Here is a 21,471-nt window from a genome sequence, read left to right on the forward strand (position 1 = left end):
TATAAATTATATTACTTAAAATAATTTAAGAATTTATATTACTCACCATTAAAAATATGAAGTGACAAACTAAGTTACTAACACATGATAGAATACATTTTATTACGCCACTAGCTGACCCGGCAAAATTCCTACCGCCTAACAGACAATGAATGTCGTTTTAACTTTTAGCTATACTTAATTTAGATTTTAATAACGTAATAAAATGAATAATAAAAATTCAATAAAAGTACAAAAATCAAGTAATTCAATGGTGTGTCAGCAAGACATTTGCTTTATTCCATGTCAAGTGGTCTAAACATTTTTTTGTGACCATCTTCCATCTTGATGAAATTTGGGGTAAGTCAATACCATTACTTAGGAGGATCTTACACAAAATTTCAGTTTGATTGGCAGTGTAGTCTGGGTTCTAGAGGCTCCTGCACAAAGATGTTCATTGCAACACCAGCGTGCCCCTGAATAAAATGGCAAGTTTGAAATGCTAGTGTGGCACAACTACAGCAGCTAGCATCCTGAAAATTGGTAACCTCGGATAACTTTTTGTGCTCTACACAATGGTAAGAGTATCACTTATTCAAATGGCTTACATTTATTGCTAGCACCTCCCAAAATTGGCAAAAATATTCATTACCTTAAATTTAGAGCTGACTTTTGCTGTCCATAACTTTACAACAGTGTTGCCTGAATGCCTGTGCTTCTGCTAGCTAATTAAGACCATAGCTGCTGTCAGTTTGCCAAAAGAGCAGCTTCTAAGCTTAATAAATTTTGCAGATATTTGCCTTCAAACTAGGGATTTTTGTTCTACCCACTGAATTTTACCCTTTTTTAAACTGACATAGCACAAAACTATCATCTCTGATTGAGTTCCTTCTGGTATGGTTAGAAAGAGCAGCCTTTTTGCTTTAAGAATCATCTTGTTTCATCTTTGTGTCTTAATGTTTAAGGTAAGAAAATTTACTTTACAAATTGCCCTTGTTTAGCTACCTGACATAGAACACTGCGACAAAATCAGCATCAAATATAGTGAATTTCCAACCATTTAAATTATTTGTACTCCTTAAAATGATGAGGTATTAATATACAAGCAAATTTTAATATAAAAGCATAAGGAAAATATTTTTTATTATTGATCATGTAATAATTGACTAGATGTTTATACTATAAACATTAAATCCTTGTGTTGGTCTATGGTGGCTGAGCCACTACCAGTTCATGCTCTAAAAGATATGCTTTTCTCAATGAAAGCATGAATTGATATCCCCTTCACCTAGGGGTCACGCCCAATAAATAGGCAAGGCCAGCGACGGGTGGGTCTCTTTACCATGGGTTCCCAAGCCCACCAGGGGTTTCTTGCCATGGATCCCAAGCCAGTGGTGGGTTAATGGTTGCCAAGCCAGAGTGATGCACTGTTCAAGTAAAGAATAATGAAATGACCAATGGGAAAACGCGGACGTAATTATTGTTTTACAATTGATTGGAATTTATCTTCAATGCTTGACAGCATCATTTCTGTTAGAAAGTGTACTGCCTTCCCATTGCTGTAGCATTAGGAGCTGGAATGTTAGCAATAATATGCTGTTCTGGTATCCAGCAGGTGTCTCTTCTAGGAGGCCAGTAAAATGATCTTGCAATTCCATAAGGATGCATGAAGTCTATAAGAACATCATGCAAGACTTGCAATTGATAGGGTTGGTGGGATGACTACAACAGATGGGTTCAAATGGGCTAAAAATGAAGAGGAATCATTTGAAACTCTGTTAACATGAATTGTAGCTTCATTAATGGGTGCAAAGTGATGGTTTTCCCTGGTTCCTGCTACTGTACGGCCATCTTTAAACCTTTGTTCTTGTTGTAAGGAAACTGCTTCAATTTCTTCTTTGGAAATAAAAAAGCGCTTGATCCCTTTGATCTGCTGCACACAATAGATAAAACGATCTTGTGGTGTCAAAATTTGGTTGTTTACAGGATGTTGAAGGCTGGCACGTGCTGCTGATCGCTTAATAGTTCCACCAATGCCATCACAAGGTGACTTCCCATGGCTTGTGCCAAAAAAGTTCCACTCGGCAGTACAATTAAAATCGTTTTCATGATGGCACACATTCATAAAATTCTTGTAATTCTTGTATTGTGCAGCAGAGCCATCACTGAAGTAGTATATATGCACTATTTCACCAACAATGTTCTTTAGATACTCTATTAGCTTGCATAAAAAGACATGCCACAGCGATTGTGTCATGCTGCAGGCGATCACTGATAATAGAAAAGCTGATGCTTTGCAATTGGTTGGCATTCTTGTAGTACACTACAAAGGGATGCAATGTATCTTGGCTGTTTTCCCAATGAAAACCTTAAACTGCATCTTGTACAATAAAGGAATAATTTTCGGCAAAATCCATCAATATAACTAATTCACCAGGTTTCAAATTTTCTTTTGTGGCTTTAAGGTGGTGACTTTGAAATTTAGCAATGTAGTGATGGGAAGAAAGTTTCAAAATTTTGCTGACTAAGGCTTCAATGAAATCTTCAATAGTGTCCTGTTTGGATTCCAATGTATCCCTATCAGTGTGCACCCACTGCCTGTATAGAATTGTGTCTTCACGGTCGTTGTCTTCAAAATACTTTTGCAAATATTTTACCAATTCTTAAGTCTGTGGACATTCTTCACAACGATGAAGCATGCAATCTTTTGAATCCAAGCTGCAAACTGTCTTACTGATGAGGTACTTGTAGTCGTCTTTAATGGGAGTGGCTTGCAGCATTAGCTTCACATTTTTATGAATGGTACATACACAAACTGAGTGTGTCCTGGATGCACTAACAATAATGCACGATTTTGGCCTAAGCTCACAAAATTTATAAAATCCTATTTCAGATCCATATCGGGTTCAGTATTCTGCATACAATTCCTTCAAGTTACAAAGGATCAGTCGCTTTTGCACTTGAACTTTAGTATCTTCTGAGAGCCTTACTGAAACATAGTCCTCCTTTCCAGGGCACAATCGAGTAAATTCATCATCTTCGTAAAATGCAAGTACTCTTTGTTTTATTTCATCCAATAGCTTCTTTCCCTGTTTTTTCCAGGCATTGCCAACAGACCACCTTCTTCTTTCAGCTTCCTTGCTTTCTTCACCATTCTTTCAGAAATATAATTTAATTAGTTGGCAATTCACTATCTTTGATGCTGATTTTGTCGCAGCGTTCTATGTCAGGTAGCTAAAAAAGGGCAATTTGTAAAGTAAATTTTCTTACCTTAAACATTGAGACACAAAGATGAAACAAGATGATTCTTAAAGCAAAAAGGCTGCTCTTTCTAACCATGCCAGAAAGAACTCAATCAGAGAAGATAGTTTTGTGCTATGTCAGTTTAAAAAAGGGTAAAATTCAGTGGGTAGAACAAAAATTCCTAGTTTAGAGGCAAATATCTGCAAAATTTAATAAGCTTAGAAGCTGCTCTTTTGGCAAACTGACAGCAGCTATGATCTTAATTAGCTAGCAGAAGCACAGGCATTCAGGCAACACTGTTGTAAAGTTATGGACAGCAAAAGTCAGCTCTAAATTTAAGGTAATGAATATTTTTGCAAATTTTTGGGAGGTGCTAGCAATAAATGTAAGCCTTTTGAATAAGTGATACTCTTACCATTGTGTAGAGCACAACAAGTTATTCTAGGTTACCAATTTTCAGGATGCTAGCTGCTGTAGTTGTGCCACAATAGCATTTCAAACTTGCCATTTTATTCAGGCGCACGCTGGTGTTGCAACGAACATCTTTGTGCAGGAGCCTCTAGAACCCAGACTACACTGCCAATCAAACTGAAATTTTGTGTAAGATCCTCCTAAGTAATGGTATTGACTTACCCCAAATTTCATCAAGATTGAAGATGTTCACAAAATTTTTTTTCTCAAATTTAGACCACTTGTCATGGAATGACCCTATGTACATATTTTGCTGCATGGGTTGCACTCGGGTTTGATTCTCTTCTCTCTTTTCGTTTCTTTATCAGGCACAAGAACAAATAAAGCGGTTGGATTGCAGACATGTGAACATGCCTCGCACAATTGACCATGAGAAAAACATACATTTTCTAGATTAAGACCATAAACACCTTAGGATTGGCCTTGTAATTTGTTAATCGTCATGGCGAATGCAAGACGAATCGGAAATTAAATTTGTTTAAACTGAAAGGGCATATTGGTTGGGATTATCGGAATCCTCTGAATGAGAACTTCCTCACCTTTGAATTTCCCTTTGAGTATCATCGCATGAATTACATTGATCATCAGTTTTCTTATCACCAAACATGTTCCATTGCATACTTTTGGTTGGTTTAGATTTCAAAGCATGATAACTACCCAGCCAACCTTCACTTTTAAATTGTGCGGTGTTAAGCCAGGCACATCGAAGGAGTTTAAAAATTCAGTTGGATAGTTGGTGGCTGCATCTTCGTTTGTTACACAGTCAATAGATTTGAATGAATGCAGAGTACCAACGATTTGATTCTGAATTACAAAGTTGAAGTCATCCACATCTTTGTTCTTAGCTGCCAAAATTTCTCGCTCACTCAACCATTTGTTATTTTTGTGGTTGGCAATGATGTTCGGGAACACTTTGTTGATGAGCTCATCTTTTGATGAGACGAAATTGCAAAAATTCGGAAGAAATTTAATCAATCCTCTCGATTCGTCGACAGGCACATGGCCATTACCGATAGTCAGCAATTGCTTGGAGAAATCTTCAGCAGATGATCATTCAGCAATCCAATTTGCTGCCTGCTGAAGTTTCTTCACATAGCGCCACAGATTTGATGATTTGAGGCAAGCGTTTATTTAATCGGCAGCAGTCAATATTGGAATGACTGGCAGTGTTTGGCGAAATCGCCAGACAGTAAAATCATTGCGCCTTCAAAACATCTTGAGTTATTGTGCAGATCTTTCAATGCTCGGTCAAGTGCTTCCAATGCGTGTTTGTGTGCATTTTTGCATTTGTCCCAGATGATGATTTTAGATGCTGCTAAAACTTTGGCCATTGCGGAGTGTTTTGCAATGTTACATGTCGGTTGTTCAGTAGTTTGAAAGTTTAAAGACAATTTTAACGCTGAATGAGCCGTATCGCATTGTTAACAATGTGGCCGCTTTTCCAGAAGAAGCAACTACTACCACAATGTCGGATCTCGCATGAACAGGTGCCAAAATCAATGTCATGAGGAATGTCTTCCTAGTTCCACCGATAAGCTCGACGAATTCTCTTTGCCAACCGAGCCGTTTCACGGGCTGCTTCTCTTTGCTCTTGTGTTTGAGAAGCATGAGGTCGGGCCATACTAACGCTGTGCTCTTCTCTTGCGATTTCACGTTCTTCTTCAGTGGATTGATTCACAATGTTCCGAAGCCTAATTGAATTACGGCTTTGTTGGGAAAGATAATATCTTCTTTTTCGCGGCATTGTTAATAATAATAATTGCACAATAAGATTTATTAGTAACACTTTCACAAATAAATTAATTGATCAGTAACACTTATATGCTTTTTTCAAAACAAATCATAAACATGAAATAAAAAATATATACACTTTCTTGACTTACAGCTTATATACTGACAGGCAGCGGCACTGGAATGTTTTGAGAGTTTCTCATACTTTCTGTGTTGTCAATCTTTTTTATTATTATTTTTTCTGTGGTAGTGCTGTAGTATTAATGTGATTGGGTGATTCATTGAAATTAATTTTAATTATAAAAGTAAACAATAAATCACAAAATCGGTAAAAACAATTGTCCCAAACATGGCGACAACAAACGGTTTAGAACTTTAGTTTTTCTTACTCTCTCTACTTTATTCATTAGAATAGCTTCGCAGCTATTGTTCGGCGGACATAGAGAAATAACACTTGCAGTTTGTACATCTGTAACTTTGTTTGTCTATGGCCAACCTGCATGACATGAGCAGTCAATCGTGGAATATAAAGGATTTTCGAAACCTAGATTATTTAAAAATTAATTTTTTTCTGTGAAATTTATTAATATTTTACTAGTTATTCTGCTATTCGGAGCGGAGACGACTCCAGCAATTCAGAGATTTTTAAAAGCGGTCCAGCCATTCTTGAGTTATAAATGGTGTAACTAACCCAACTTTGTTTTATATATATAGATTATCTACAAAACATGGCTTTTTCTATGTATGCAGATAGGTAAGAGATTTTTCCATTTATTAGGGGGAATATTACACAAACATACTGCTGCAAAAAATTTTATATTATTAAGTATTATAAAATACCTTTAGCGAAAAAATTTTACTTTAGTTAATAGTAAAGCACTACTAAGCAGACAACTGAAATATTCATGTCCAAATAATCAGGAATTTGCTTCTGTTCAATATTAGTAAACTGGCTTTTAACTCATCTCGATTTTATTCTCTTCTTTTTTTCTTCTTCTTCTTTTCTTCTTGTTCCAGAAAACCCCTCTCAAAGATATGACAAGAAGAATGATGAAAATTGTGACCCTGTTGAAGAAACGTGCAAAAAGGATTGTGGTTCTGACCGTGCCTCCTGTTCCAAGATTGGCTCACAAGCCAGATCATTGGAAGGATTTGGAAAACTTCAACAATTTTATTATGTCTCTTCCAAGAAAAAATGGTAAGTTATATGAGAATGTTTCTTCAAAGTTGTTGTTTTCTTATGTTATTTGTTAGTAAAGTAATGCTGTTGCTGTTTAAGTTGATTGACTGTTAATATTATTTTAATACATTTGCTTGCTAAATGGTTAGTGATTACTATCATTGCCAATACTAATTACTAAGCAATACCTATAGAAGAAATTGTGTGTAATATTAAAATTTACTAGTAAAGAATATTGTTTTTATCCCATGGAAATTGTCTGTAGTTAGCAATAACTTAAATTGAGTTGGAGAGTCAAATTATATTTGAACATACTTGTGGAAATGAATGGAATTAGGAATTTTAGCAGCATTCAAGAGCCTACAAGTTTAGTGGACCATGCTGAGGCCGATGATTCACATATCACTGGCTAGACACGAGCTAGCCTGGCATCCTCCCGAAAAATTAATATCTAGAAAACCACGCCAGCATCCACTAGGCTCACCTCGGGTTTCAAACTCGAGACTGTAGGTGATGGCAGTATCTATCTTTTTTCAAAATGGCAACAGATCTCGATGATTGTATGATAGAGGAGCAACATAAAGTTGTAATGTGGATGAGACAAGAAACCTAAAGAATTTTATATATGTATCTGATTTTGGGGCATTGGGGCATATGATACATGAATGAATATTGATGGTCAGTGAAGATCATGTTGAGAAATAGTTTTGAATTGATTATCATTGTAAGTTGTTATTTAATTATGTATCTTTTGTAACTAATGACATTTCCTCATGAGTACAAACAAGGTTTATTTTTTCACACAAGCAGCTAAGTATTCTGTTGAAGCTTGATGAATTGTGAAATGGAATATTAGATATTAACAATTCAACGCCTGACTATTTTAATTGACAATGAATACAGAAAAATCATCAGTGGTGTTTTTTTTTTTGGTTTGATATAACACTCACTGTTCTATTTTGTATGTTATTTATTGTTTGTTACAAAAAAAAGTGTTGGAAATATTAACTTTCAGTAGATGGTTAAAAAGTGTGAAAATGATTTTAGGTGATGAATAGTGTTAAAATGTGATAAGACCCATTCTACAATACAGTAAAGATAATTTAAAAGGAGAGAGATCTCACGGAACGGCATATTTACAATGATACACAAGCGGACACAGACTCGTACAGATTAGCTTGGTAAAGCCCAGCACTTTTGTTTATGTTACTTCATGCAACCAATAGAAAACTAGTATTTGGCTGTAGTGGTATTTATGTTTGTTTACATTTTAAATATGTTAAATATGTTTATTTTCGTTGTATATGTAAATCTTGATCATGTTATATTCTCGTATCTCAAAATGTTATGGGTTAAAATTAATTTTGCACCTGTGTAATTCACTCTCATTGGTTGCTATTTGTTACATTTCCATGGATAGTAGAAGAAATAGGCGAACCGTGAAACGTAAGTATCTTGCGAGTCCAGATCCGTTTTTACATTTCCGCATCATTGTGGGATGGGCCTGAAAAGAGCATGGTGACACATATTCTTCTTACTAATCTCTGTTGACTGCATGTAGTGAATCAGCCTTTAATGTACAAATGTTCATAGCAAATATTTTTGTAATTAATTGTTTTTCTTTTCCCAGAGTGTGTGAAGGTGGCTGACATCAGTTCTTTGTTCAAGAGAAACATGGTATGCAAATTACAGTTTTTCGAGAAGTAAGTAATTTTTTTCTGTAAAACATTCTTTAAAAATGTGCACTGTGTGATTTGCATTGACAGGGTGGCCACTCAACCGGGAAATCCGTGAAATAACCGTGAATTTTCGTGAGCACCGGGAATACCTTGAAAATGCCAGGAATTTTTGTAGAGAGTCGGGAAAGTGTATGTGAGGGATTTTTCATCATGAAATGTATACGCATCAGCAGTAAATAACCTTAGCTTTCCAATACATTTGTAGTATAAACTTTTTAAATAATAATTATCTTATGAAATGTAAGTAAAATAACGCATTATGATGGCGAGTAACCACAGTTTTCGATCGTCTATGTCTATTGTTAAAAAAAAATGTGACGAGCCTGCTTGCGCAGTTACGCACGCGCACAGCGATCGATCGATATTTCTCCCAGCATGCATTCTAGCAGTCAAGTCAAATGACTTGTTTGCTTCCTCGTTCGCACGCTTGCTTCGCCATCTTTGTTGTACAGTTTTAGTGCTCGGACAAGGTTATACGATTTTCGGGGTGACTGAATTGTTGCCCATTGGAAAGGCAGCCCTTCAGGATTTTTCTGACTGGTTTATTTGTACAGAGACTGGAAGGGCAGCCCATCCAATTTCTGAAAACACGCTCCTTTAAGAGTTAAATAATCCTGAAAACTTGCCCCTTGGATGGGCAGCCCATCAGGATTTTTCTAACAGTAGTGTTTTTGAAAGGTTGTCTGAATTGTTGCCCCTTGGAAGGGCAGCCCATCAGGATTTTTCTGACAGTGGTGTTTTGAAAGCTTGTCTGAATTGTTACCCCTTGGATGGGCAGCCCTGTGCCAGAAATTAGGCATTTCGTCACTTTTTTTAATTTTTCTATAATTTAAAAAAAAAAATTGGAAATCTTATTTTTTTAATTTATCTGGTTGTTAAGGGGGTGATTTACTCTTTGTTAGGCCAGTGTACGCCACGTGTTTAAACTTTGTGCCACTGGACCGAGGCCCCCTTCCTCAGGGGGCCGATCTGATAATTTGCTAATGTGGACGTGGGCAGCCCGGTTGAAATTTCTCTCGCCTGCAGTCACGTCCCGAGTTTGTAATATTATTTCTCTTCATGACCAAAATTGCATAGAGCAGCTTCTGGGCTGCAAGCTGCTACTTCTTAGAGGCCTGCTGAGAATAGCAAGTCTCGTCACGAATGGGTCTCCAGTGGACCTGTGTTCCCAGCGGAGTGGCGTTTTCTGTACACCCTCCCCTCTCCCCCCCCCCCCCAATTCCCCTTAGTTCTGAGAAATCAAGCCAGGAGCAGTGACCTGACGTGAACTTAGCCAAGATGATGGGCTACTTCAAGGACCTTCTCCCTGGTCCGACAGAGACGTCCACGACATCTAGCGGCGAAAAAAGTAACCGCGGGCCTGGTCGCCAGCGTGCAGAGCTCACCCTCGTGACACCTGGTGGCAAGTCAGCTCACCGCCTCAGTTAGTTCCCCTTTACGCCACTAGAGAGCAGCGCCGCGACGCCATAAGGGCCTATGCTTCCTTCTCGCGGCCTGTTGAAGTCGATTATTTGTAGCTTCCTGTTACCGCCGGTTGAGAGTGCGCATGTCGTTTGTTGTCACGCCCGCCTCGGGCACCTCCACATGTTTTCGGCATAGAACCGAACCTTCCCCCTCCTTCTCCCTAGGGGCCTTAGCGCCCGATTTAATTAGGAGCCTTGTCCGCCATCGCCGGACTCAGTACTCTGACCTCGGCTACTGACCACGTCTTCTCGGCGTCCTCTGCGCTGAGGCTTTTCGCGGGAACGGCGATTTTCGGTTGCATAAAAGATGTAGTCAGTTGCTTAAGGGATGTGATCCCATTTGTACAGTAGCCAGGCAGATGTAGTTTTTAGAAAAAGTCATGTTTAGTTAAATTGTTTTATTTTTTTTATTCTTTAAAAATTTGGTTTCCTAACGCGCATCCGCGATTTCTCGGTGCGCGTCATCCTGATGTCGGCGCGAGACACCTCGGAAGCCCTGTTTCCACACCCTGTTTGGTGAGTAATCCGGTTTTTTTTTTCCTTCCCATATTCCCGTTTGTTGGCCTGTCGCGCCGACTGTGTATGACTGTCTGGAAGCAGGTCTAATTCGTTTTGAATTTGACTTGTGTTTCAGACAGTGTCCAAGTTTATGGGGAGAGAAATTGCTCCCCGCATGATCTTCGGGACCTCCAGCTGATTTCCCCCTTTAGAAGATTTTTCCTCTCGGTCCGACGTCATCCTGGGAATACCCGGGTGATATGAGCTATATTTATTTTCCGCTTGCATAGAAGGAACTAATTTCACTAAAAAGATACCAGCGAGCAGTGCTTTAAGAACGTAATCCTCAAGAACATGAAAATCAAGGAAACTAATAATAATATATGTAATCGTTGGGAGAATCAAATTTTGGTACTATAATTGAAATTTTTGTTAATGTAATCATTTGTTTGTTAAGGTGTAGTATGTATTGTTTTAAATAATGTAGGGGCGCCCCTTTAACTTTGTTAATTACTAAGATCTTTATTATCATGTCGAAATAATGCTAAAACAAAACCTCTTAATAATAAACCAGGAACACCTATAGACCAAATTATTTATATGGTGTATTTATTTATCATATACCTTCTTCTACATAACGATCCACGAACTCCCAAGTTACTAGTGTGTAGGGAGTGTAAATTTTGTCTTGTTCTCCGCCTCGTGTCCCCTCTGGTAATTAACTTTAATTTTCTTAATATTTTGCCCAGCAGTTTCCAAGGTGTTTTTAATTAATTTAAAATAATATAATCTTAGGGCACGAGGGGCGTTACAGCCCTTCAGGATTTTTCTGACAGTGGTTAGTTTGTAAAGTGATCTAACCTAACCTTACCTAACCTAACCTAACCTAACCTAACCTAAACTAACCACTGTCAGAAAAATCCTGAAGGGCTGCCCATCCAAGGGGCAACAATTCAGACAACCTTTCAAAAACACCACTGTCAGAAAAATCCTGATAGGCTGCCCATCCAAGGGGCAACAATTCAGACAACCTTTCAAAAACACTACTGTAAGAAAAATCCTGATGGGCTGCCCTTCCAAGGGGCAAGTTTTCAGGATTATTGAAACACTTAAAGAAACATGTTTTCAGAAATTGGCTGGGTTGCCCTTCCAGTCGCTGTACAAACAAACCATTGCCAGAAAAATACTGAAGGGCCCATCCAAGGGGCAACAATCCAGCTCCCCCCGATTTTCTACACAAGTGAAGTGTTTTAGATGTTGGAATATTACGTTTATAAGTCCATACGCGCAGCATTTGAGGTTTTATCAATTTATTTTTGTGCGTGGCTCAAGTCCGTCTTATGTTTACAGTAATTGTTTAATATAAATCGCCGTATTTGAGTTTGATTTTGCATATATTTGTTTTATGATGAATATATCTTATTTACGTGAACAACAGAAAGAGTTTGATGTAACAAATATTTGTTTTATGATGTAAATATAACTATTTCTGTACAGTAAGGTTATGTGATCTGCAACAGTGTGTTATTAATCTGCCGAAGTGTTCCGTTACCACGTACAGTGATAAGTACAAAGATGAATTTGAGTGGGTGGAAAGGGACCCCAAGTGTAGTACAAATGCATTGTGCAAATTATGTAATGGAAAAATCAATATTAGTAGTATGGATATAACTGCCCTTGTTAGTCATGCTAAGGGTTCAAAGCACACATTTGCGGCATCAAATAAGGCAAGATCTTTACCTAGAAAGTATCAAGTAAGTTGTCCATTTCCTGTTATCTTCTAAGTGTATATACCTAATTGTAATAATTCCTATGTAGTTCAATAATTTTACGGCATTAAAAATATCTTACAGCCATTGTTTGTTGTGATTTATAATTTTCAAGTGATTTATAATTTTCAAGTTTGTTGCCATGCAATTTCAGTAAGTTGAGAAAACCTGGAAAAAACCAGGAATTTCAAAATGTCAAATGGGTGGCCACCCTGATTGATAATCTTACCTACGTAGTAAAACATATAAAACTATTTATTTGGAATTTCATTTTCATTGTGTTTTTAGTGTTCTTGTATATGAATTTTACTAACTGATTCAAAATTTTAGGTACTTCAGCATCGGCAGAAGGAAAGACATGATTCATTTAAACAGAGAGGGCTTGGAAGAGATAAAAAAATTTCTTGTTGACAAGAAATTGGTGTGATGAAATATTAACCGTACCTTTTCCGAACTACACTAAATGTTTTGACTGACATGCATTGTAAGGCATGCATATGACTAACTTTGTGCCTTATTATTTAATGTTGAATGTACTAACAAACTGGTACATACCATGTGAAGTGTTTCATGTTATAGCAATTCATGTATTTATTATTTATGCATTTATTAAATATACAGAATTCATTGTATTTTTATTAATGTGTTTTAGTTTCTGAGTGTTGCAAAGAACTTTTATATTTGGTTTGATTATTTTAATCTCAAAATATTTTCAAATAAACATGTTAATTTTTATACAGTAAATTTTGATTAGTTCGATGTTAATTGGCCATTTACCAATTAATTGCCTTGAATTGATATTATTATCTGTAATATACATATATTATAATTACATGCAATAAGTACCACTGTTTATTCAAATGTGCTTGCATTTGCTTGTGATGCAATGTTATGTTTACTATCCATGCTCAGTACAATTATTTTATTATATATGATTTTCAGAGATTAAGTTGAAATACTGCAGGAAGTGTGACAAGTTTATTGTGAAGCTTTCATTGGTGTTCCAAGAGTTAATGTTAATAATATATTGCATTGAGGCTGGATGTGAAGTTCTTAAATATTAAGTTCATTTTTTTGTATTAAAACCACCATTAACAATATGAGTCAAATTCTTCATATGCACTAGAAACAAAATTTTGCATTAATTTATAACCATATTACATACTTGCAAAAAATATTTAAAATTTGAAACCTCTTTGCAAAATAATTTGTGATTAATATTTTAAGGCAATTTTCACTATTTAACATGTTAAATATTTTATTTAGTATTGTCACCCACAACAATAATTTCATCGCAGAAAAAGGCTAACTGTATTAGCCAAATTGATGCAGAAATAAATTGGTGCAGAAAACTGGAATGTGTAAAACCAGAGGATGTAGGTACACCTACTTTTGGCTTACTTTATAAATCATTTATTATCTTAATGCTAAATAATACTGCATATTATTAATTCTGCAATTTACTCTACAAAGATATCAGAAACATTATTATTTTGATGTCATAACTCTAAGCTATACAGATGGTCCTGATGTGTACATATAATGTTTGTTTATTCTCATAAATCATAATTAATTCTAACTTCATCACTATAAATACACTAGTATAGTACCTGCCAGAAGTCTTGCGAGCTGTCAGCACAGAGGTGAGGAATTTGAGGGGTAAGGGAGATAGAAGTACAAGTAGGGGAAGGGAATATGTATCAGTGGTGCACAGCCAAGGAGGTTGAAATGTAAATCCTTTGGTGTGACATATGACTTAAGAGTGCTATATCTGATCAAATTATGTTGACCATTGTAGTGCTTAGCAAGCGATGGAGTCTGACTTAGGGCATGGTTACATGGAATGCTGAACTACTTCAGGTAAACAGGTTTAAATATGCATATTAACAAAAGCAAAAGTGAACGGTTACATGGCAGTTGGTAAAAAATGTGTTAAACTCCAAAACCGATTGTCTACTGTCATCGAATGAATGTGTTGTGGATCCTATTTATTTGAGCAAGTGTACCTCTATTAGAGAATTTCCATCAGCATCATTGTTGATCTTTTTTTGTTGCAGTCAGTAAAATATTACATTCACTTGTGCCAGGAACATTATGAATATTGAATATTTAATGAATCAATTTTTTTTATACTCTCAACACAGAACAGCCAATAAGATGCTTATGTAGAAGAGATGTTCTGAACTACTATGAAAGAAAGGGCAAAAGTTGAACATGTTTTCCAGAAGTAGTTCAGAGTCCCATATAACTGCACCCTTAATATTTAGGAGCTGGCTGCTTGCACTTATTCTGTAGGGTTTTGCATCTGCCTGTGTGGTTTTCATTATCATAGTGTGTTATCTTCTACACGTAGAAACATACAGCAGCATCACAACAGTGATAAATATTTTCAGAACAGTTGATGTGAAATCTAGCAGTGTCGAGGTGGGACTGTTTGGTTCCACAGGCTCCGCTTACTATTTGTCTCTTGCCGGTCCATTCCAAGCAACACTTTTCCATCGAACTCTCGAACTCGCAGGATGTTTGACGCTTACTATACACTACGTGACTTCACTGCTAAACTTTTTTTTTTTCAGTGTTACATTTGTACAGGAAAGAGCCTGTCCCAAAGGTTCATTCGATCTTGAAACAACCCTTGCTTCATTTCCATCTTCACACCTTGATGCAGGTAGTTGGTGTTCCTGGTGGTGATTGGCTCCCAGCGGACATAGTTGAAAATCTCTGACCTTTCAGGGGTTGGGTCTCTGCAAAGTAGAACAACATTAAAAATGTCATGTTCAAATAGGGCATTAGGAAGACATATTCCTCCTGTGCGTGTTTTATTTTGTTCACACAATTTTATATTCTGTGATGATTTTTTCAGCAAAATGCTTTATCGATTGACAAATTAGTTACTGTGGTTTTTTTTCTCCTAGCCTCTATCTCAAGGCAGCCAAAGTAAGTTAAATGCTTTTTTTTTTTTCCCATTGTTTATGAGTTAGAAAATCTTAACTTCAGTCGAAGAACATAAATTTATAAAATTTATGTTTCTTACCAAGAGTGTTTGAGTTATAAAAATTTGATTTACTGATACTATATTTTTATTTGATTGTGCTGATCAAATCTCTTAAATTTCTCACAAGTGTGGCCTGATCAATGACATAGTAGAGTGCAACTCAGGCAAAGATAATACATAGAACTAATGTATTGTGTGTGGCCTAGTGATTTGTATACCACCCATGTTATAAATATCTTTAATAACTCAATTGTACTAATATAAACATGGTTATAGAGGCTTGTTGCAGTCTAGTGAGTATTAATGTGAATAAATGTAGTTTTTTCAGTATATATTTTTTTAAATGTAATTTTATAATGATTGGTTTCAAACATTTACAAAGCTGAATAAATTGCCATAGTGGAGACAAGCTTTTACGGTATTGTTTTTGGCTCAAATTTATTTTTAAAAAGAAAATTTTTTGTGTTATTGGTTTTATTATTATAATGATGGTACATTATTTTACATACAATATGTTAAATATTACTCGATACCTTTTTCAATAAAATAGTAATTTTGATAGTGGTATTAGCCAAATCTTACTTAGAACAACAACAAAATATTTGCAAAAATTTGAATGTTTCTGTTTATATCAGAAACTTTAAAATAAAAATTACTTAGGAAGAGGTGCATTATCAATTGGTGAACATTATTTTTATATTCAACTTGGTACAAATTTTTTCTTAAAAAATACATAAATATTAAAAAAGTTGAGGAATAAAATTTTGTTTAGTGTGAAAGTGTTTGATTGCAGCACTAAATTTAGTTTCTACTTATTTCACATTAGTTACTTTTTAAGTATTCTGCTGAAAAAATTTTTACAATACAAAAAAAGTTGAGTTTCAGCCAACACTATTATAGGAGTTACGTACCTAGTTTGTATGAAATTTGCCCAAAGTTTTGTGAGTCTTTCCACCATCAAAATCTCTGGGTCATTTTCCTTTAAAAGGGGAAAAAGCAAAGAAATGTGGAAAAGGTAGATAAGGTCATCATGATGCACAATTCCTGAAAAAGAAAACAAAAACCATCAGTGTTACTATTATTTTTTAAAAAAATTTTAAATATTGCATTTGGAAAATTAAATTTAATAACATGAATTGTATTTTGGATGTTGAAATCAGATTGATGGACATAATTATAGGTTTTCCTGTATTACCTAGCTGTATTGGTGTGTGCTAAAACTTCTGTATAAAATATATAGGTATGCAGTGCAATATGGGGCTTCTAACGGTGTACGTGAAGCAGTAACTTCCTGTATGTAAGAGCGCTAGTGCACGTGAACACCCAAGTATTGAAAAGAGTAGGTAGTTGATAAGCTGTGTTAATATATCTGCAATGTGCAAGGCTTTTTTTTAATTGCAATTTCATTCCTTTTTATAATGTATGTCTGCAATGTTGCAACAATGAAATGTGCTCAACAGTGGTGTGCACATTTTCAGGGCTGTCAGGGCATGCGCACAACAGAGTGACGTCATCTATGAAACATTGAGTTGGAGCATAGTTATAAAAATGCTCCAGCTCGTCACCTGCCTCTTGCAGGAAGGGCATTCCTCTTGGTATTAGTGCAACCTTAGATAGGGGCAAGATTATATGGTGATTGTATTTTTTACCCCAATTTTTGGCATGTCAAGGCATGAATCATATCTCCCAGATCTTCTATATTTTGCTGTGACCACTTATTTACTAACAGGTTCTAGTCAGTAAGCGCTGCAAGTAAAATCATTTTATTTTGACGTGGGTGACTATAACTGTAATGATAATAACACTAGATCACAAGTGTTGACTTCAACAAGTAGTCAAAGCTAAGTCATATGCCTTGTCAAGCCAAAAACATTAAATAGGAATATTTATTGCAAGCAGTATCAAAATATATTGCAAAGTGGCAAGGCCTAATCTCCCCAAGAGGCCAGCTTAGCGAGAGGTATATTTGTATTAGTGTGGAGGGAAATGATAAGTGTGACACTCGCGGGTGCTTCTAGCATGGTATCACCTTAAAGCATAAGGCTGTGGATTGGCGTGCAGTCTTCTTGTCATGCATAGGGCAACTGTGAGATTTTATCAGAAACTATATTTTGACATGGTGGGAAAATGGTGATGAAGGTGAAATAAAACTATTTTAAGAACAAAATACAAAAATAGAACCACTCATCTGCCTTCAGCACATGCTTAAATGCTTTTTTTTAAACATATTCCACTCGTACAGTAAGTCCTCTATTTCCGTCATACCGCTTTACGTCGTTTCGGATTAACGTCGCTAATGTTTGAGTACTCATGTTTCAATTTAAGTTGTCGCCGATTCACAATAACGTTGTTTACAATGACCGTAAATCTTTATTTTAACCAAAACACCGTATATAATTTGTTTATAATTCTTTGTTTCCTTCGGTAGTTAATTTATGCTATGTAGCGTAAGCTACACGTTCACCGCCTTATCTTATCATACATCATGAGGGACGCTTCTTGCTCTCCGCTGCTCTCCGCGCGGTGATGCAATACTACCAGCCCGCCCGCTCGGCCACCCACGTATCTCGCTCGTAGAAGTGTTATCTACTTCCCGCAACGACACAGCATTTTCTCCTATCCCTTTTCGTCCAACTCCTTGGCACTTCAGTCGCTATGATATCATTGAGTTGGCCGGAGTTTTAAACGTGCTGTTGTTAACTTTATCGTGATTAAATGCATTTGTAGTAGGCCTACAGTATCAGCTCACTGCAATTTATGATTTTTTCTTCATAAGATGTCTTCCAAACGACTATATATCTGTTTTTATATTTCAATCAATAAAGGTAATAAAGCAGCTGGTTAAATAACCATTCTATAAAGCTGAGAAATACTAGTTGGACTTGTTTCCCACGCTGTCGGTTGTAATTTGCTGATAAAATTGCCCGTTGTCACGTCTGTATGCCAGCGCTTCCGGCCGACCTTGGGCCGTGGTCGGCCGGTGGCATGAAACATGGCTCATTTTGCGTCGTTTCTATTTACGTCGCGGTTTTCAGGAACGTAACCCCGACGTAAACCGAGGACTTACTGTATATCTTAAAGTTTTCAAATTGCATGGTTTTCGGGAGCTCTGCTCACTGAATGTGTGGTGTAGGTGGGTCTGGGTAAGATCAAGTAATTTTTGTTCGTTGTGGTTAATAATATTAGATGTTTTGTAGGTACTGAAATTCTGTAGCTTTTGCCAAATTGTTTTTCATACAGTTAAATCTTTGTTACTCTTATTGTCTTATAGTACAAAAGGTAAAATCCTATGTTTTGAATTCCGTAGCCATTTCTGATGAGAAGTACATTTAAATGATTATATAAATCAGGGTGTCTACAAGTCACGAAAGTCCCGAAAGTAACGAAAAAGTAACGAATTTTGATGCGAGGTCACGAAGTCACTAAAAAGTCACGGAATTCAATACAAGCTCACGAAAAAATTTTCTATTGACGTATTTTCACGTGTATTTATTGGACACTAAGTGACTGTGTAATTGGCACAGCCGTATTTTTCTTTCTTTAGTATGTTTGGCCTGCTATAGAAGAACAAAGTGCTGAAATAAGATACCATGAAACGCAGTGGTGAAATTCAATTCTATGTCAAGCTGATTGTTGTGCTATGTTCGTTTTAATGTTTCGTTTTTTAGGACACAGGCCGTACGAGTCTAGCATTGCCTGACGTATGAAAAGTCTCGTATTTGTACGAGGATTCAGAGGTTTTCAAACCATAGATGTTACAGTATACTAGTACGTACAACTTGTTACGATAACGATGCTTTCCGCCTCCACATCCATATAATTATAGTAAATACACAATCTCTCATTAGCAGAGTTGCCAACCATTACGGATTTTCCGTAATTATTACGGATTTAACACCGAATTACGGAACATCGCTAGTTTATTACGGAAACGAGGCTTTGTGCTGCTGGGTAACGGAGAAAATTCCGTTTCTGCTGTGCGTGTTTCGTGAACGCAGTTTGAATACATCGCTTGGTTGCGCAAATAACGGAACTAGTAAGTGTGCGCATGTACTGTCGAAATAAGTGGATTAATTCTCGTGTTTTGAAATAATAATGGGATGGTATTACGTCCGTTGTACGATACAACTAGTACATATTCTCAGACTTTTCGTTTGAAGGCTACTTACATCACGATAATATTTTTTGGTACTTTGGCTAACCTGTGTTAGTTTTAATTTATTGCTTGAAAGCCATTTTTTTCATCATAGTGTTTTTGTCGTGTATACAGACGATGTTAAGCCTAATGTGTATATTTTTTTTTGTAAAAGTGTCAATTAGTTTAGTCAATAGTACAAAGTAAAAAAAATCCAAAAAAAAAATGTTGCCATTTAGGTCAGTAAAAGTCACTGAAAAGGTCACTAAAAAGTCACTAAAATTGATTTTGTCACTTCTGTAGACACCCTGTAAATAAATAATTAATCCCAGTCAGTTATGCTCACTGTTTGGACATTCGATTTTTAGTTTGTGATTATAGATCTGGATTCAGTGTTAAATAATAGCTCTCTTAATATTGCTACATTCTAAGTTTCATTAATATTGCAGGGCTCACAAAAGTATTTGGTTAAATTTAAACCATTTATGATGTGAGGTATTTATACAATTATTTCCTCTTTTTTTTATATAGGTAAATTATGTCAATAATTAATGGTAAAAGAGCACAGTGTTCTAAGAAATGTACTCACCAAATGGTTGTGTTGTACCATCCAAATGCACAAAGCTGTATCTTCCAGGATATGTGAACTTGTAGTAGTAAACTGGCTTACTGCTTCTAGCGGGTAGTACCTTGGATGATGTGTGCACTCCATAACCAACTAAGGCATCTGAATATATCTGTATGCATATGAAACCATTTATAGTGTAAGTTCTTTATATACTTAAAAGATCCATAAACTTATTTTTTGTTACATCATTCTTAAAATATTATTTTAAAAAATATTTGCTGTAATTGCATATTCAGAATAGTGCACAAAGATATAACTATAGGTATATATATATATATATAGTTACTAACAAATATTCTCTGTTAGAACATTATCCTTATTAAGTAGTGTATGTCATTTTTGGATTGGTTCCTAAGGTGTAGAATTTTCTTAGATTCTCATAGCTTTTCATCACAAGAAGATGCATGTCTTACTGGGGTTTTTTTTTTCTGTCCAAACTAACAGTTCATATTAGTTCTTCAGTAATTGAGCATTATAAACTGATTATCATTAGTTTAATGAAAAAATTTGTTTCATTATTGTATATTATAATACAGAATATTTTATATTAGAATTTATATTTTGAAACTTACCCTGATGCTACTCATTTTATTGAAATTTATTTCCTGTAGAGAAAAGGTAGATGCCAGTTGTAAATCTCTCTCTCCATTGGCTTAACATGAAGGATATTTTTATCTGACTGTTCTCTAGCAGATAAGAATATTAATTTTGTTTTAAATCTAATTTTTTTTTTAATGTACCATCACAATCAACCATTTTTCTGTATCGTGATAGGGTGTACAGTTGTTACAATAGGATTTCTACAACATTAATTTTTAATGAGTTTAGTATCATGTGAGAGGCTTGAAAATTATTACCAACACGCTAAACTGCAAAACATTATCAGGAAAGAAAGTGTAACAGAATGGTTTTGACAATTTTTGTACTAAAAACCATGCATGTTATATAAACCTTTGGTACTTATTTTTTTTTTATATCTGTGTTGCTTACAATTCTGGTAGACGTTTGTATTAAATTACAAACTATTTTTAAAAACATGTAACAATTATTGATATTTAATGAGATTGTGTGACTAACTCAGATCTTTTAGGTAATTCATTATGTAGAAATATAGTTGCATACAGTGCATGTGTTTCACAAATGTACACCATTATCATGCACTGTTCCCACACCTAACTGTGTTAAATGCATTTCACAATGACAATGGACAGTGATAACAGGCCAATGGTAGTTAGTAGTAATATATTAGATTACATGTTTGCACCAATTTATCTCCCCCTTTTATATCTTACCAGTCCAAGTCCATTGTACGTTGTATTTTCGAGATCCATGTTATTCAGGTAGAACCTTCTCAGCTCATTTGTGATGAATCTCGAGCGTTGTGTTTCCCTTTCGTACAGGAAGGAGATGGGATATACTTGCTCGTAGTCATTGTTCACTTCTTCTGTCCAATTGGAGTTAGCCAGGATCTCTGGAAAGAATATTGTTTGCTCACAAATAAGGACATATGGTTGAAGAAAATAGTTAGTTCAACTTCTTATAGTGGTTAAAAATTATAGTCTTTAAATCTTGTGAGAAATGATATTTTGTGCCAGGGTTTTTTGTAGTGAATTTTAATTCCTGTATCATAAATTATTTGG

The 21,471-nt window shown here is 35.7% G+C and overlaps 1 protein-coding gene and 2 long non-coding RNA genes across 6 annotated transcripts in view; 2 read left to right on the forward strand and 1 right to left on the reverse strand.

Annotated features, from left to right (window-relative positions):
* Positions 1-12,711, forward strand: part of LOC134534693 (uncharacterized) — a 35,651-nt gene extending 22,940 nt beyond the window's left edge. The window contains exons 4-6 of the long non-coding RNA XR_010075519.1: positions 6,442-6,622; positions 8,235-8,307; positions 12,404-12,711. This is a non-coding gene — a long non-coding RNA (uncharacterized LOC134534693). The remainder of the gene's footprint in view (positions 1-6,441; positions 6,623-8,234; positions 8,308-12,403) is intronic.
* An 806-nt stretch (positions 12,712-13,517) lies between these two features.
* The window catches only part of LOC134534692 (esterase E4-like), a 46,154-nt gene continuing 38,200 nt past the window's right edge, over positions 13,518-21,471 (reverse strand). For both annotated transcript variants that reach the window (XM_063373168.1, XM_063373167.1), the window contains 4 exons: positions 21,124-21,302; positions 19,793-19,940; positions 15,980-16,112; positions 13,518-14,817 (listed from right to left, as the gene is read on the reverse strand). In XM_063373168.1, the coding sequence (XP_063229238.1) occupies positions 14,652-14,817; positions 15,980-16,112; positions 19,793-19,940; positions 21,124-21,302 (626 nt within the window). In that variant the 3' untranslated portion in view covers positions 13,518-14,651. The remainder of the gene's footprint in view (positions 14,818-15,979; positions 16,113-19,792; positions 19,941-21,123; positions 21,303-21,471) is intronic.
* Positions 15,870-21,471, forward strand: part of LOC134534694 (uncharacterized) — a 68,045-nt gene continuing 62,443 nt past the window's right edge. For 2 of the 3 annotated variants that reach the window (XR_010075521.1, XR_010075522.1), the window contains exon 1: positions 17,197-17,893. This is a non-coding gene — a long non-coding RNA (uncharacterized LOC134534694). Of the gene's footprint in view, positions 19,443-21,471 lie in introns of all 3 variants that reach the window. The other variant, XR_010075520.1, reaches the window with a different exon arrangement.

Source organism: Bacillus rossius, chromosome 8 (assembly GCF_032445375.1).
Source record: "Bacillus rossius redtenbacheri isolate Brsri chromosome 8, Brsri_v3, whole genome shotgun sequence".
Taxonomy (NCBI): Eukaryota; Metazoa; Arthropoda; class Insecta; order Phasmatodea; family Bacillidae; genus Bacillus; species Bacillus rossius.